Below are 17,467 nucleotides of genomic sequence, written 5' to 3'. Positions count from 1 at the left end.
AGAGTAGAGATTAGCATCATTTGGTGGATGTCCACTGAACTATGCTAGTGACCCACCCCATTTGGTGGAATAGTTTGCCAGAAAGATGTATGGGTAAAATATGTGTAGAAATAATCAGTAACGGAGAGCTTATGAATCCTGTCCAGTGATAGCCAGCAGACCCTACGACCCTGTGCACCCAGACACGCCCTCTACAAGTGACTGAGAGCGCACGGGTGAGGGGCGCTTTGACTGGATGGAGGCCATCCATGTTGGCCGAATCAGTGTCACAACTTGAGGGACACTCACGGGTGTCCGCTACCATCCCCTAGTCAGGCGTGACAGGCGTGAGGGGCGTGAGGCATGGCATGGCGATGGCCGACTGGTAAGCTCACCGTCAATTTGGCAAGCCTGAGAAGTGGTTTGGGGTGGATTTGAGACTGGAAATTCTCCTTTTGTCCCGCTGAAGCCAGATAGATTTGCCGACGACTGACAGACTAGACCGACGCCTTAGCCCTTGCCCCCTGCCCTGGCCCCAGCTCTAAAGCTCTAAAGGCTCTAAAGTCAGGGCCACGACGACCACCTCAAGAACACACGAACACGGGAGAGTTGAGCTGGAAACTGGAGACTGGAGACTGGAGAGCCAGGCACGACTGACCAACGTTCGTTGGGTCAAAGCCAAAGCCAAAGGTGTGGATCGTAAAGAGGATCGGATGGATCGGATTCATGGACTTGGCTGACTGACTGATTGTGCGCCTCTGACTCCTGCCTCCTCCATTATCTCCATTATTGGTAGGCAAGTTCCGGAGTGCCCTCCCTCGGGTGTGTCGTCCGGTTAGCCATACCTACATACATACACACACACACCGCCTGTCCATCCTTGGCATATCCCCGCCTCCTCGTGAGTGTGGGCCCTCGTCGTTTCAGACTCGACTCCACGCCCATCCACGGGCTGGCTGACTTCCAATTGATTGGTCATCATGGCGTCGTCCACGGATCGACGGGTCTTGATCGATGCCACGGATGACCAAGACCATCGCCAGGAGGTTCGGGAGGTTCGGGATGGGGCTGAGCGGATCCCTGTGGCCAGGGGCACGCCTGGCACTGGAGGCGGGGCCGGTCCGCCGCCTCCGACCCATCTGTCGTCGGTGTTCTCGCATTTCGTGCGGCTGAGCACGTTGCCGGCCACGGCCGTGGCCATCATGGCCAATGCCATCATGATCGTGTTGGTGTTCCTGTTGCCCATCCTGTGCCAAGGTCGCCCATCGGACACGAAGCCCTTGGAGTTGTGCCGATTGGAGCCGTTTTCCATCCTGGTGTACACGCACGCGGCTCATTGGCTGATCCACTTGATCGTGGATCAGTTCCTCAAGAAGGAGCACAAGAAATCGCGATTGCGCGGATACATCGCATTCTACCTCCAAACGGTAAATCAACCCGACGAGCTTCTGACCTCGGGCATGGTGGAGAAGAAGCCAGAAGCTCAGGCATTGGCTCCAATCCTTCCATGATGGATACGGCTGGCCAGAGCCATCAAGAAAGGCTGTCTGCATTAGGCACACATAGATTTTTAAATAGGACGCCGATTCACCCATCACTTTTGAATCCGTGGAGCTTCACTTCAAATTATGAGTCACTCGATTTTTTTTAAGCACGCAAACTAATTTTGAGACCGTGTTTTGTCATTAGCCCAACCGACCATAGCCATCGGTTTTCTCCATCCATCACCTTAGGTGGCTGGCATCCGATGCCAAAGCAATTTTTGTTTAATCGTCATGACTAGGGCTAGGTCATCTTGAGATGCCAGAGATACCAGAGATACCACCCATCGCCGAACTTGATTCATAATTGAACGTGTTGGTGATGAATGAACTAACCTGACCTATCTTTGGTGTTCCAGAAAAATATTCGCCGGACGCCGTTCTACTTGGTCTCCATCGGTAATGCCGTACTCCTCATCACGGTCACGGCGCTCCACGACTACTGCGATCCCGACCAGTGTCCCGACAAGATGATGAAAGTCGACTACCTCCGCGGTCTGATCACGCTCGAATGTTTGATCATCATCTGTCTGTGGTTCAACTACATCATCAACGTCCGCGAATTCCACGCCCAACGCCCTGTACCCGACGTCCTGAGTCCGGACGCCATGCGTCATTTGCTCGTGGATGAAGCTTCGGCCGGTCCGAGCACCGACTATGACGACAGTTTGTTCGGCGGAACCACGGCCGCCTATGGGTCCCCGCCCGAACGCGACGAGATCCTCGAGAAGCAGGCCGAGCTCATTCGATATTTGCGCTCGCACATTGCGGCACAAAACGAGAAGCTGCTGGCTTTGTCTCAACAGATTCCGTTAGGCGGTTCGATGTCCGACGAGCTAGCCGATGCTTGAGACTAGCCACGCATCAAATGACCGTCCGTGTCCCGTGTCCCTTTTAACCCGTGAAATACGTTAGTTGTCAGACCTTGAAAAAAGTACACGCTTGGGTGGTTGTTCTTTCGTTGGTCCCATATTTGCCAGGATGTCGATTGTTGATCCATTTGCGACACGACCTACTTCTCTCTCGATTCCTCTACGCCGACCCCGGATGATGATATTTTTTACAGATTGTTTTTCTCGTGTCCAACAATGCAACAGGAATTCTTCAAAGAAATTTTATATCAAATAAATATTATACTTTATGAACTTCTGAATGCCAAGTCGTCGGGTATTATTATATGATATTTGATATTATATGTATAATATGTCACACTCATGGCTCATTTGTGCCGCGTTCAGCACTTCATGCTTGCTAGTATTTACATTCATATAAGCGCACAATCCACAGATCGGAAGAGCACACTCGAATGTACGCACTTCCGATCTATATGTCACACTCATGGCTCATTTGTGCCGCGTTCAGCACTTCATGCTTGCTAGTATTTACATTCATATAAGCGCACAATCCACCTTGTCAGAGATTTTCTTCGAATGTACGCACGCAGTACCATCTGGAGAGGGGAAGGAATATGTTAAAATCATTCAATGGGCGTCACGTAAAAGTTCATAATTAGTATATTGCGTAAACCATAAGAAAGTCTGAGTAAAATAAGTTCCGTAGAAAAAAAAGGGCGAGATATGAAGTAAAGGATTTCAAGTTCAGGGAATAAGTCGAGTCTTGTCGTTGTAATCATCGCCCAATGAGACGGAATCCAATCGATCTTCATCCTCATCCTCCAAACCCGAAGTGGACGCGGCCGGAGTAGCCTCGCTCTGCCTGGAACTGTCTGGCATCGAGCTCTTCTGGCTGTCCAGCGTGTCATACCGGGGATCCAAGTGAAGCAGATTGGGATTGGTCGATGAGCGTGGTAGATTCGTGGAAGGGGACGGGAGCGGGTCCTCGGGGTAAACCCTCAGATCATAGTCACTGGTGGAGTAGTCGAGTCGATCTCCGTGGTGATTTTGGGTGTGGCGAGGGTGAAGGGTGGGGTCGCAATCCTGTCCGAATTTGTTATACTGGCCGTCTTTGCACACTTCCACGTCTTTCAGCTCCTCGCTCGTCGAGGGCAAGTGATGGCGACCAAAGGCCGGATTACGAAAGTGCATGGAAAATGAGCTTTTCTTGGATTGCCGATGCTTCAAGCAACAGTACACGGAGAGCGCAATCAGAATGGTGCAAATGACAAAAACCAGGATGCCAATCACGAGACCTTCAGTGTCATAATTGGAAGAGCTGGCGGCGGAGGACGACGACACATCATCATCATCATCATCATCGCCGTACCAGTCGTCATGGCCTTGGTGCCGATCTAAGGGCTTCTTCGTCATGGTGAGATTCAAGTCGTTGATATGGTACACGCGGGAATTGATTTCGATGATATCTTCGTAATTGGGTTGCTCCATTTCGTCCACGAGGTCGATAACCGTGGTGGAGGCCGAGGTGGTCGGGATCTTCGTAGTGGGTTTCGTGGTGGCAACAGTCTGTGGTGCCTTAAGTTGGCAGGTTACTCCATCTTTGGCCAAGGCCATCCCTCCTGGACAGTGACACACGGAGCCTTGGTTGGGGGTGAGTAGGCACAAATGAGAGCAAAAGGAGGCTGAACACGGATTCATCCCGGAACGCGGCTCCAATAGCGGATGATACAAAGTCAGACCCATAGGCTCAATCTTGGGGGCCTTGATCAACACGGTTCGATTTTTGCCCGTGAACTTGTTACAACTCTGGATTTCCTTGACATGCCAATCCGACCAGAACAAAGTGTCCTCAAATACGGCCACTGAAAAGGGATGGATCACGTGCTCTAGGATGACCCGTCGATCCTCCCCGTTGAGATCCGCCGACTCCAAGCGGTTGAAGAAAGCCTCGGCCCAGTAGATTCGCTCGGACACGATATCGACCACGATTCCATTAGGCCAGTGAATATCTTTCGTGACGATCGGCCGTCTTTCCGAGCCATCCATTCCCACTCGGACAATTTGTGGCGGAGTATCCCAATCTGAAAAGAACATCAGACCCGCCTCCGGGAACACGGCAATCCCTCGAGGTTTGCCCGTCTCATGGACCAATTGAGCGCAGTCGTTGGTGTTGATGCTACAGACCATGATGAAGCGCTTGGTGGACTCGGTAATATACACGTTTCGTCCCAGGTAGTCAATGGCCAAATCCTCGGGCATCACCAGTTGACCGGTCTTGAAGGTCTCGAGCCGAGAGCCGTCCAATTGGGCGGTGGAAATCCCTTCCTGTCGATCCTGGATCGAGGTCCAAAACACCCGGTTGCCCATGCCATCAAAGCCCACACCAATGGCCTCCTTCAGTTGGTGGCGATCCAAAGCCACGGAGAATTGCCGGGTCATACCGGGTGCAAACTCGATCCCTCGGATCTAAAAGAAATGACCGTCAAGCATATGAGAAACATTCACTCCCAGATTCGATTTCGAGGCCATTCATCATCGTCATTCTGCGCTCAGATTACCTCATTGCGGGTGGAGAACAGGAGTAAGGGCGTTCCGTTTGCCGCTTCGCAAGTTCTCGTCAGGCGATTCAGTCGATAACCCGGTTGACACGTGCACTCGAACGAACCACGTGTGTTGATGCAAATCTGGCTGCATTGTCCGAAAGTTGCGCATTCGTCGATGTCCTCGCAGTGGCCCGATCGAGTCATGTTGAAACCCGGGAAACAGGTGCACATTCCCCCTTTGGGCGTGGCAGCACAGCTCTGTTGGCATTTCAGTTGCTCGCACTGTGTTTGACCACAAGTGGCCCCTTCGTCTGAACCATCTTCGCAATGAGGCACTAAATCGCAAACTAAAGAAGGCTCCAGACACAGATCTCCGCATTGGAATTGCCCTATGGCACAATCAGCTCCCGTCAAATTCCGATGGCGCTCTTGACATTTGTCTTTAACATATGAGAAGGGGACGCAATGAATTTCACACACGCTTTTAATCAACTTGACCATTTCAATTTTACCGCCTTCGTCAGATCCGTCTTCACAATCTCGAGTTCCATCACACACCCAACGGAGTGGCAAGCATTTGTTGGGTTGGGATTGGCATGTAAATCCATCATCGCAGTCGACTTTGAGGTCCTCTCCTTGAACCTCGCCGTCGTGTTCGGGGTCAGCAGAGTCATTCTGTGATCGGGCTTGAATGTCGCACGTCTCGGGGCTTTCATCGCTCTCGTCAGTGCAATCCTTTTGGCCATCGCACATCCACACGTTGGGTAAGCACAGTCCTTGAATGAAAAAAACATCATTCCAAAAGATACCCTTTCTGAAGGTCGAAAGTCACGACGTCACTTTGTTCTGTTAAGTTTGAAGAATGCTGTCCTCCACAAATTGCATGCAATCCATTAATTTTGTCCCTGTATGCACAAACTGCAGTTGAAAGTACTTCCAATAACTTTGATAAAAAGAAAAACGGTATCGCTTTAAATTTCGGCTCGGTTTGAAACGAATTTTAACACTAGAGCATACAAATTCCAGACAGCCTTTGAAATACAATGCGGAATATCTTGCATAATAATCATGGTGATTTAGGGCAATTCTAAAACCAATCAAATTTAATCCATGATATGATCGAAGTTCTTTCTCTACGGATAAACAGGGCTTTGTCTACCTAACCTAACGATCTAGGCAAACCTTCAGTTTTTTTATGTACATGCTTTAAGCGAAGATGTTAAAGATACGCAAAAACATAAGGATCTGGAGCTTCTGCATAACGTTGGCATTATTTCGTGCCAGCGATGCTCTAACAGTGGTGATGCAGACCATTATCAGTTTGCTATACATAATCTCTCCCTATTCTAAAACATTGCTGAAGGTGGAAATAATTTTATGCATTACCGTTGTGACATGTGAATTCGTTTTGGTCGCAAGTATGATTCCTTTCTTTAATGAAGGGATTGCAATTTTTCTCGTCGGATCGATCCCGGCAATCGAAATCATCGTCACATTTCCAGAACATCGAGATGCACTCGTCCCCCGACTCGCCTATCAACATGAACAGAAAACCAACGCCAATCACAATCAACTACAACCTCGGCATTCAACAATCTCGAGCTGGCTCCATCCAGACCGGCTCGAGCTCTCGATCACATCAGTGACTACATACATTTGAACATGTGCTTTCCCAAACACGCGAAAGGCTTGCGACACCCCCTTTCGTCGGATCCATCGGAGCATTGCGGCTGTCCGTCACATTTCTGATCAATGGGAATGCACAGACCCGAATCCGGACATTGGAACGTTTCCAAACGCGACTGACATTGGACGAACGTTGAAGACCGAGTCGTCTCTCCACCCGAAAATGAATCCGTGCTCTGCGCCTGCGGCCAAGGTGCCATGGAGAGCATCAGCCAGATGACCGACACAGTCCCGGCCATGTTGGGAAATGGTCGTACCATCGACTAGGGCGTACACTTCCGGCAATTGAGTTGGGAGCGGCAAGTCCTTCTGAGGTTGTCCCTGTTCCGCTGACCGAACCTCACTGACACATTGAGAGCATATGAAGGGATTCGGAGGAGCAAAAGTTCGTTCACACCCGTGATTCATGTCTCGTGGCTCGCGTAGCTCCCGGGATGGGCGACTCGACGTGGCACGTACAAGAAATGTCGGGAATTGACCCCCGAAGAAGAGGCCGGAAACTTCCGTTATCGGAAAACTGAACCTATCATTATCGGGACGACGGATTTCAAGACGTATTTTTCCGAGACCTATATATGTATGCACACTGTACGTGCGAAGCGCGATCTACTTTTATCGTCTGGGCTTGAATAGAAGGGTCTGGTTTGACGTTGGATTTTCTACTTTTTGTTCGGGAGTTTGCCCGAAATGCGCACTTTAAATCCGCCCTCAACTCACATCTGCGACGCATTGTTGCCGCCTCTCTACAGCATACTCGTACCTCGGTTTCTGTGATCAAATATATCTGTCTACTGATCCCTACGCAAGAGTTTCAACTTTTTCGGAGTTTTTTCCTCTTTGCTTAATGCTGCTCTTGGGAGTGTTATCCTCTGGATTTAAGATTTAAAAAATCAGGAAATGCTATATCTGGCTAGCCCCCGACTTAAAACTTGCTATGCTTGTATTGATCAACCTAGATCACGGTCGCCATGTATTGCTCGAATCAAGTTCCACGAGAACAAGACACGAGACTTAGTGAAATGAATAGTGTTGACATGAAGAGAGTAAGTCTTCGACTGCCTTGTATTCAGGAGGAGCATAGTATTAATATTATGTACAGAGAAGAGAATGGTTGCGCTTAGTGCGCCCATCCCATGTCTATCGCAGCTTGTCGTTACTTTTTGTGTCCCTTTTGTAGCACCGTGCTTTTTAGCTTGGCTTTCTCATGGCGATGCTTTGGTTCGTATACATGCTACTGGATCAACGTCTGAAAATTCCCGGGGAAAAATTGACCGAAGCAAAATAAACAATGATGGAGCACGAAAAAGGAGCGAGGTGGAAAGGACTTCAGTGTCCTAAATAGCCTGGATTTTCGAGAACCTCTCAAAACGAACGTCAAGCATCTACGACGGTAAATACGATTGATCCCAAAATCTCGGTTGGGACCGAGTTCATGAATATTTTTGGAAACACACGGGACCAGGAACCTTTCTTCTAGCTTCTCTGCATATTGCACAGTCCGAACCTCTCTAGTCTATCCCCAAAAATCCCAAAAGCTCCTTTATTCCCTTCATTTTCCGAGTCTTTGGAAATGTTCGACCTTTGATAAGGTCTTGAGGAACCTGGTGATTAAAAGGCCATGATCCACCCAGGGACAGCTGAGATAACATGCCTCTTTACTCAAAATAGAAGCCTTTAACAAGGAAGCAGGTCATAACTTACAATTAAACAAAAAAACTTTTTTGCTTTCTAGATGATATGCTATCCTTATTAGTATCATCTACATTTGTAATTATATGACGAAATATTGCTATGATGTGCTTGTAGTTCTTGATTACAGGGTTGGCAATCATGTTGTTAAGTCTTTAATTCATGATCTTACAATTCATTTTTAAAGTCAAGAAGTTTAGGATCTCGATTTTCGTGTGCAAATGGTAATCTAAGACGTCTTGATATTCTCAGACGCCCTAGCAATATTCAAAGTGAGAGAAATCGGCCTGCACTTACTTGGGAATAATATATCTCACGCTTCGAAATTTAGAAAGTTTTGAAATTCCGCTCAATGACTTTTGGGTCAACTCCTTTTAATACTCCATTCGTAGATAATGGAGGTGAAGATATTGAGCAGGTCTCGTCTATGAAATCTTTAGGCGTAGTCATCCAAAGTAATGGAAAGTTCGAGCCCCATGAGCTACATTTCCTTGCCAAAGTCCTCTTCAGCATCTTTTCTACTGCTAGAAGAGTTCATGATCGAGGAAAATCTCTCGCAACATGTCGGTAAAGCCACGCGAGTTTGGACGTTACCTAGAATGTGCATCCGCTCACCACTTAGAGCACTGTACTTTCGAACCGGTTAACGTCCAAGCCCCTATCTCCGAGGTAAGAGCTTTAAAAAACTGGCCTCTGGACTTGCCTTTTACAAACGACCCAGACATAGTGGCAGACATTCAAGTAAAGGAAAGTTATCTCTCGGACCACAATATTCTCAAAATACAGACCATCATAGATCTTCCCAAACTTCCCAATCTTCTAAAACTTCCGCACGAAAAAAAACAACTAAAACTGGGTTAGCAAAGTTCCGTTTTGACGAATGCCACTGGACGCAGAATAACGCAAGGATAAGTTGTTTGAACATTAATGACAAAATGGAACTAAAAACTTGTATTGGCAGCGCAACTGATATGTTATATAATGCATTAGAGGAGGTGTGTGCCTCTTTAGAAGTACCACATTTATCACGCAAGGACTCGTCGCACCTAATACCAGAATACAGAAAGCGTCGCTTTAAGAAGAGATGTGTCCTGAGCAGAAAAAGTCTGAACACCCTGTTGGACCATTTCTGCTCAATGACGTCATGAATCAGTGGTAACTCGTCCGGACGAATTGGCTGACGTCTTTCTTGGCGAGCATTAATACAGGGTAGGGACCCTGGATGCAGAGACCGGCGAGGTTGAGTATACGTAGTCGAGGTAATCCTGCCACCTGGCGAGCAGGACTGACCGCAAAGTCAGCTGTTTGTTATGATTTGGTATTGGGTGGGCAGATTTTGAAGCTCACAACCGTCAGAACGGACATTTATCCACGTTTTTTTTTCATCAAAATAGCTTCCATCCTACTGAAAGGACGCTTTTCATCTATAAAGTATTGCAGCTTTTTGAAGAAACTCACTTGATGCCAAACTCGTTCATGGCGTGCATGAGACATGAGAGGATGGATAACTTCAGGTGATGTCAAACATACTGTGATACTAAGACATTAGCTGCTATTTTTGTGGCCTATCTGCTTCAACACGTGACCCTTTCAAAGGACAAATTAATTTCTGTGTCGACCTAAATTCTCAACTCAGATTGGTTGAAGCATCAAGCAAAGCAGTCAAGCAGTCAAGCAGATAAGCCACAAAAATATCAGCTATTGATTCTCCAGAAGAGCATTGAACATACTGTGATACTAAGACATTGATTCTTCAGAAGAGTGTATCCAACACTACAGAATTGATTGACCCTCCAGAAAAAAGAAAGATGGATGACAGTCAATTCAATTGCAAGGCAGCACTTAATCATTACCAGGGCTCTTGTGTCCATCACCTTTCAATTGCCATCAACTGTGGCTCTCCAAGCAAGTGGTTACCAAAAAGCACCATCCAACAAACTGCATGGCTCTTCATGCACTCACTTCTGTATTGATCTTTGTTACCTAATTTGACCTTCACTCAGTTGACAATTCGTATGGATCCCATGAAGAGTCATGGGCATCAATGATAGTGAACAAGGTCAAAATGAAGAAGCTAGAGGATAAAAGGGCCCAACCAGATATCTTTCAAATCAACAAGTTACCATTCAAGATAAAGAAAGTCAAAGCCATAGATAACTTCATATATAGATTGATCAAGGGCGCTGCAATTGCATGTTTTTGTCTCAGCTGTTGCTAGTGGAAAAAATGTTTCATTCATAGTCAAGCTACTCAGGACAACTATGGTGCAATTTTGAATTGTTGACGGCTTGTCCAAATTCAGAGTAGAAACCCCTAATAAGACTCCTTGTCAAGCAATTGCTCTCGTCCAGCACACTTCATAAAACGGGTTTGAGTAAGTTGTCTGACTTTTAAGAACAAAATTTTGAAGAGGCTAAAATGGGGCTCAAGTTAAAGTTTTCATCCATGTGGTGGAAACACTTAACTGAAACTCAAGGAACAAGCCTGGGTTCAGGCTGACCTCCAGAGGTGTCGGAATTACCTTGTTTATGTATAGGCGCAATCATGTCGCCCACATTCGAGCACATTGTTGGGAGATTGAAACGAAATTCCGAATGTCTCATCATTACGTTGCAATTTTGGATACATTTTGTTACACTTTCGAGATTTTCGAGATGCGTTACTAAACAAGGGCAATCAATAGAGTACATGATTTGCTCTACTAATGTCCAAATCTTTTTTTGACATGTTACGCGTATTATGCCCTAAAAAGCATGTTCTCTTATTATTCTACCACTCTTTCTACCTGTATATTTGTAAGATTCAAAAGAAATCAAGATTAAAGAGGAATAATAATTCAACTTGCCTGAAGCAAGATTTAACGAAATATCTTTGTCCCATTTCCCCCAGCGTCAGCTGACCTGAAAACATGCTTATGCGGTACAGCTCCTGTTGAACTTAAGCATTCTAGTTATGGTTTTCCATGGTCAAAGCTCACAAAAACTACTTTTTGGATGAGAAACGAGCTTTAGTGATGTGGATTGAAAGTAAAACCAGAAAAGTGATTCTAGCAGAGGAAAAAGGTGGAATAACTGATTAGCTATATTTTTCCCCATTTATTGATCATCTTGTGTATCCAATAACCATCTCATTCAATGGTAATCAGTCAAGCTGGAGTGTGCTTGGCTATATAAATAATAACATTTTCTAAGTCAAATTGGCCATGACACTGACACTTTTTTAAAGTGAATCATTGTGTATCTAATCCAAATTGATAGCACCCTTTTCACACTAAAAAGTGCAAAATTCAATTTTGAGAAGGGCTTTTCTAATTACAGATTAATGTCCATCTGATGAGTTTGCCAAGTAAGGCACAATGTACTTGATGTGTAATCACAAACTGAAAGAAATGTAGAATGTGAACAAGCTTCCCACCAAATTGGCAACTCAGAGCCACTTTTGGAATCAAAGTAATAAAATAAAAAGTATAGATCTCTTCAAATACAGGCAGGTCACATTATATCATTTACTTGTAAAGTGGTTTGTTTCAGGTAGAAAATTCGAATTTTTTCAGTGCATATTTCTTGAGTTCCAAAAGCATGGTTTTGGGCCCAAATTTAGCCAAGATATTCTCTTCAGCAAGATTTTGTGGTCATACGATATGCTTATTTGGAATAAAGTAAACAATTTAGGAGAAAAGAAATTTTTGCTTTTGCTTGTAGTTGACATCTCTAGAAGTTTGTGGTATAATCCAAAATTTGCTCCATAACCCAGTCATTGGGGCTCAAAGACTCAAAGACTCAGGGGTTCAAAGGCTTTTCTGGCTGCTTCTTCCCAATCACGTCCCCAGTGACGCCATGCTCTCAGGCTGTCCAGAGATTTAGCTGGACAGAGAATTGGATATCGGTTCTTCTTTCTTCCTGTCCATTACTTTTGGGCCACTCACTCCTATGTGATTCACTTGGATTGCAAACAGAGCAAAGGTTGAATCAATTGTCTTGCCTGCCTTTCAGAACAAAAATCAATGCACAAGTGTACCCTTGACACGACATGCAGTTTGTTGGAAAGCACTTCAAAGTAGTCACTTGCTTAGAGAGTCACAGTTAATTCAAAGGGTGGGTGACGGCCTCAACAACCCTAATGGCCCTGTTGGTGTTGGATGTGTTGCCTAACTATGGGATTAACTGTCGCCCACTTTCCAATTTTGTTGAGGGTCAATTCCATTGCTTTTGATATGCCAATCTGGCAGATCAATATCTTTGCATGACGGCATGTTCTTCAAGACATAAATATTTCCGTCCTCATGTGTCTCATTCACTCCACAAATGAGTGTGTGAGATGAAAACCTTCCTTTTAATAGCAGTAAAACTGTTGATGTTGCTGAAGTATCTCAAAAATGAAGGGAAATGTCTGTTTTGGCGGTTCAATACTCTACTGGAGAATCAGTAGCCAATATTTTTGTGGCTTATCCGCTTGACCGCTTGACCCCTTTGCCTGAAGCTTTAACCAATCTGAGTTGAGAATTTAGGTTGACACAGAAATTAATTTGTCCTTTGAAAGGGTCACGTGTTGAAGCAGATAGGCCACAAAAATAGCAGCTAATGTCTTAGTATCACAGTATGTTTGACATCACCTGAAGTTATCCATCCTCTCATGTCTCATGCACGCCATGAACGAGTTTGGCATCAAGTGAGTTTCTAGAAAAAGCGTCCTTTCAGTAGGATGGAAACTATTTTGATGAAAAAAACGTGGTTCTGACAGTTGTGAGCTTCAAAATCTGCCCACCCAAAACCAAATCATAACAAGCAGCTGACTTTGAGGTCAGTCCTGCTTGCCAGGTGGCAGAATTACCTCAACTACGCGTAGGTGATATGATGGTTGATGAATGTAACGTCACCAAAGCAATCTAGTCTCTCAAACAAAGTAGCTCTCCAGGCCCAGATGGTGTGACTGCACAATTCTTGAAGCATACCTCTAAATCAGTGGCCCCACTTCTATCTTACTTGATGAATTGATCATTGGCAGAAGGGAAGGTGCCTGAGCGATTTAAAACAGCCCATATACAGACCTGTAAAGTACCAGATCGGATTTCAGGCGTGTGATCTAGACAGGCTGTGCCACGATCGCGGCAAGAACTACCATGATTTCAGCACATCCAGTGCTTGCAAATTTTCATTGACAAAATGATTCACCATCTAAGGAAATCGTTTATCAATTATTCCAAACCATTTCAGTCCAAAATTCATTTGATAAAGATGACATTACATGGGAAGTGACAAAAAATTGCAGAAATATGAAAAAACATATTTGGTGCAAACATATTGTCATCAGTAAGAAGTGTGGTCACACTTTCTTCATAGTAGAACCAGAGGGCGCACTAGTATGAAATCCCAAAACTTTACAATTCTCTATAGTCCCAATCTATAAAGGAGGGGACCGAGGGGACCGAACTCGGGCGACGAATTACCGTCCTATTTCACTAACGTCAAACGTTGCCAAAGTTATGGAAAAGCTTGTTAAAGTAAAGCTTGAAAAATATCTTGACGATAAAGATAGCATTCCTGACGTAGAGCATGGCTTCTGAGCTCGTTTCAGCACTCTGACGCAATTAGTACAGCATTTTGAAACATTTTGAACAAAAATTGATGTTGATTTTAGCATCCCTTTTCAACGATGGACCTCTCGTCTGACAGACTTAGTCATCTCTCGCTACCAAACCACATGCAATATCTTACGCTGCAGGTCTTGTAGCCGTTTCTAGGGTGAACTTCGAAAGATTTTCATCATAAGAAATGCTGCCTTGGCCGAGTGCGGAAAATCCCGGTATGGACACTTGCACAGATCAGATGAAAGTCAGGACCCTAAATAGGGTCAGGTACCCATGAAAAAAAGCCAAGAGGCTTATGGGAAACCTGGGGCATGACTAACCCTCTTGTACATATACAAAGGAATCCCCGAAATACATACATACATACATACATACATACATACATACATTTTGACGACATAATTGAGAGACTTCAGCATTATGATTATGAAGACGTTATACACCTGGTCTTCGCTAAAGCGTTTGACAAAGTAGACCATGCTCTACTGCTCAATTATTTAATTGACATTGGTACTAGTGGGGATGTTCGAGTGTGGATCAGAGAGGTCTGACTGGTCGCACCCAAAACGTCAAAGTTGGCGGATTACTGGGTCACACGCAAAATGTGGCTTCTGGTTTGCCCCAGGGATAAATCCTTGGGCCTTTATCATTTATCATTTTCATTTTCCCACTACAAAGGTTACCCCTTCAATTGTCAATCGCGTCTTATGCAGATGACACAAAGTTAGTTTTTTGGTAGAAATTCATTTTACAATCTACAATCAAAACTTCAAAACAATAAAAAAAAAGATTCAGATCTGGTCTATGAATGGGTACACGGACAAAATATGAAACTGAACGGCGGGAAATTTAAGGCCAAGTCTTTCGATCACAAAAATTTAGGCACACCATCATATGTAGATGACCGTCACAATCCGATAGAGGTAGTCTACTCTATTAAATATCTAGGGGTAATCATTGAAAACCAAGGAAAATTTGACGAACACATCCAGACTAAAGTGTGTAAGGCATTTCAAACATGCCGATGGATATACAAATTTTCAAATCCAGTGATACGTTTACAATGAATAACTCTTTGCAAATGTATAGTTCAGCCGCACCTGGAGTAAATTGTTTATGCTTCCCCTATCTGGGCCCCGTTGATGGCAGCAGCAGGGCTGAATAACATAGAAAAGGTGCAACGGAGCTTTACAAGAAACATTGGTGGTGTAGGCGACCTAAGTTATTGATTGGGAAAGACTTCAGTCTCTTTAAGCATAGAGCATTCAACGAAGATGCGAGCGATACATTATTCTTTACATGTTCAATAGTATCCACGGTCTTTGCCCCTATCCAGGCGTTGAACACTCCCAGAGTGACCGAAGAGGCATTACTTGTGCCATTAGGACATCATGTCTGCTTCTTGGCCGGTTCCAGAGAGGAGGTAACCCACAAAAAGATACAATCTTTGACAAATTGGAATTTCTTCTCATTTCGGGTAATGCCGTATTTTCGGCACCGCTCCGGAATAGTGTATACTCGCCAGCCAAATATTCGAGCTCAAATTAGCGTCCACAACGATGGCCACGCGTGCGACTTCTTCAATCAGATACAACCCATAGGTAATCGTTTGTACCAAAACCGTCCATAAGTTGTAATAAACGGAGTAAGAGGTCTGGATTTTTTTTGCCAATGGAAGCTGCTAATACCCTTTGAGAGCGTTCAGTGTTGAATAGAATGTCGAAACTGGATTTCTTGATGAAATAACATCTCTTGGAGTTCTCGAATTATGTACAGGGCGTTTGACATAACGATTTAACTTTATTAGATCAACAGTCATGCGAAATTCATCGAGTCCAAAATCCGGTGCCTAAGTCTAAAATAATAATAGCTTACCCTGACACAGCCATCCCTTTTTAGTCGTCAATGTAATATTTCAAACCTAGACACCGGATTTTGGACGGCACCTAACCTTCCGTTTGCCAGGGCCTGGGGGCGCTTAGGCAGCGGCGCAAGGGTGCGGCAGCTCAGTTAAAAGGGCCCAAAGCTGGGAGTGCCAATCTGATCCTAGCGTTAACGGTTACATGTTTTGTGCCCACAAAAAGAACTAATTACCCGTGTTTTGTAGTTGTTTGGGGTTTGACGTTTGTTACCCCAAGAGTAGCCAATGGTGCAATACAAGTCTCCCTCAGACGATTTTCCACGTCTTCAGGCTCTCAAGAAAAAACTTCGTCCACGGAGAGAGGGGAAGCCATTATCCACGAAACGATTTTGAACAAATGGATGCAGGCCAAAGTTACCATTCTGTTCTTCTATTTCACTTGATTTCTTTCACGGATTTCTTGACAAATGATGGAACTATTGACCGGAATCCAATTTGGGGAACAAATTGTCTGACTATAGGGATTGCTATTGGATTGTTGGAATCACCACAGATCACCTCATAATCCTGACCAAAATATTGATGGGGAAAAACTGTTCTTTCTAGATCTAGATAGAACCTTCCTTCATCAGCAAGAGAGAAACCATTCAAAATTGACAAGAGGAAAAAATATTGGAAATAAGTAACAAAGCCATGTAGCTTAAATGGAAAGGAGCTAGATGACAGTCGGCTTTCTAGTGACAATAAAGGCTTTTCGTGAGAGCACCTTCAAGTCCTCGAAAATCCAGGCCAGTTCGATCGAAGAATGTAGTCCACCTCTCTTGTTTCTCGGGCTCCATCATTGTTTATATTGCTTCCCTCAAATATTGGTAGGGAATTTGCAGGCCTGCGTTGTTGATCCGGTAACATGTTTCAAATTAGACTGATAATTTTTAGATCATTATCTCTGATCAACCCTATTCCTTTTCAAGCGCTGGAAGATCCGCCAACTCTAATTTGTTGGTAGATCAGATATTGTATGAATGTAAAGTTAAGGAAAATGAATTAGTTTTGCATCTTGAACTTATGGGTGCTCCATTCCCAGTAACGGTAAGAAAGTCTGCAAAAACAATATTAATCGCAGCAACGCGAGAGGAGATGTAGGTCCTCTACCAGATTATTGAAGTCTTGGCCATTCCTGCCACAAATTAAATTCGCATCGGAAGCATAGGAAGAGAGACTGGCAGTACAATCTGACATGACCAAGAGTCGCAATAAAGTTAAAGTTAAAAGTTAAAAGTAATACAGTAAAAATCGGATATAAGAGCAGCTTTGGGGCCGTGAATTTCTGCTCATATATCCGATGCTCCAGTTCCGCGACTCCAGAGCCAAAACTGATGATAGAAAACATATTTTAAGGTATAATTTGTTGTAGTTTTACCGTCCAAACAAAAGGCAGCCATAAAAATCGAGAAAAATGGAACACAATGCAAGGAGGGCAGTGTGTTGGCTTATCTTGGCCAGCTTGTCAAAATCGGCAAGGAGCTTTTGCCTCTACTTGATAGAAAAAGTGGTTCTCTTGGCAGAAGCCATTATGCATGACTGTTTGTTTTTATGAGAAAGCGGCTGAAAACTTGCTGTTGTGAAATGGCTTAAACAGTTTCCATCGAAAACTTCGTTGTGGAGCGGGAAATAAAAAAGAAATATTTCGTCACCTTCAATTCTGCTCTTATATCCGATGTAGCCCA

The 17,467-nt window shown here is 44.6% G+C and overlaps 2 protein-coding genes across 2 annotated transcripts; one reads left to right on the top strand and one right to left on the bottom strand.

Annotated features, from left to right (window-relative positions):
* Positions 1–390: 390 nt before the first annotated feature.
* On the top strand, positions 391–2,673 carry LOC131889349 (transmembrane protein 192-like). Its single transcript, XM_059238440.1, has 3 exons — positions 391–771; positions 907–1,406; positions 1,880–2,673. Exons 2-3 carry the CDS (start codon positions 960–962, stop codon positions 2,369–2,371), a joined length of 939 nt encoding a protein of 312 aa, XP_059094423.1. The 5' UTR covers positions 391–771; positions 907–959; the 3' UTR covers positions 2,372–2,673.
* A 343-nt stretch (positions 2,674–3,016) lies between these two features.
* On the bottom strand, positions 3,017–6,962 carry LOC131879159 (low-density lipoprotein receptor-like). The gene is made up of 5 exons (XM_059225406.1): positions 6,572–6,962; positions 6,304–6,450; positions 5,430–5,693; positions 4,933–5,357; positions 3,017–4,840 (listed from the first exon to the last, which is right to left on the bottom strand). The coding sequence occupies exons 1-5, from the start codon at positions 6,861–6,863 to the stop codon at positions 3,119–3,121; spliced, it is 2,850 nt and encodes a 949-aa protein (XP_059081389.1). The 5' UTR covers positions 6,864–6,962; the 3' UTR covers positions 3,017–3,118.
* Between the last annotated feature and the right edge of the window lie 10,505 nt (positions 6,963–17,467).

The sequence above is a fragment of the Tigriopus californicus genome, chromosome 1 (assembly GCF_007210705.1).
Source record: "Tigriopus californicus strain San Diego chromosome 1, Tcal_SD_v2.1, whole genome shotgun sequence".
Lineage (NCBI taxonomy): Eukaryota > Metazoa > Arthropoda > Copepoda > Harpacticoida > Harpacticidae > Tigriopus > Tigriopus californicus.
The sequence above is the reverse complement of the archived record's forward strand: the minus strand, read 5'-3'. Positions and strand labels throughout refer to the sequence as shown.

Coding starts and splice junctions, on each gene's coding strand:
- LOC131889349 (XM_059238440.1), top strand. CDS start 960: ATGGCGTCGTCCACGGATCGACGGGTCTTGATCGATGCCACGGATGAC. Junction 1,407..1,879: donor TCGCATTCTACCTCCAAACG/GTAAATCAACCC, acceptor TTGGTGTTCCAG/AAAAATATTCGCCGGACGCC.
- LOC131879159 (XM_059225406.1), bottom strand. CDS start 6,863: ATGGTACGACCATTTCCCAACATGGCCGGGACTGTGTCGGTCATCTGG. Junction 6,451..6,571: donor GGGAAAGCACATGTTCAAAT/GTATGTAGTCAC, acceptor TCATGTTGATAG/GCGAGTCGGGGGACGAGTGC. Junction 4,841..4,932: donor TGTTCTCCACCCGCAATGAG/GTAATCTGAGCG, acceptor CATTTCTTTTAG/ATCCGAGGGATCGAGTTTGC.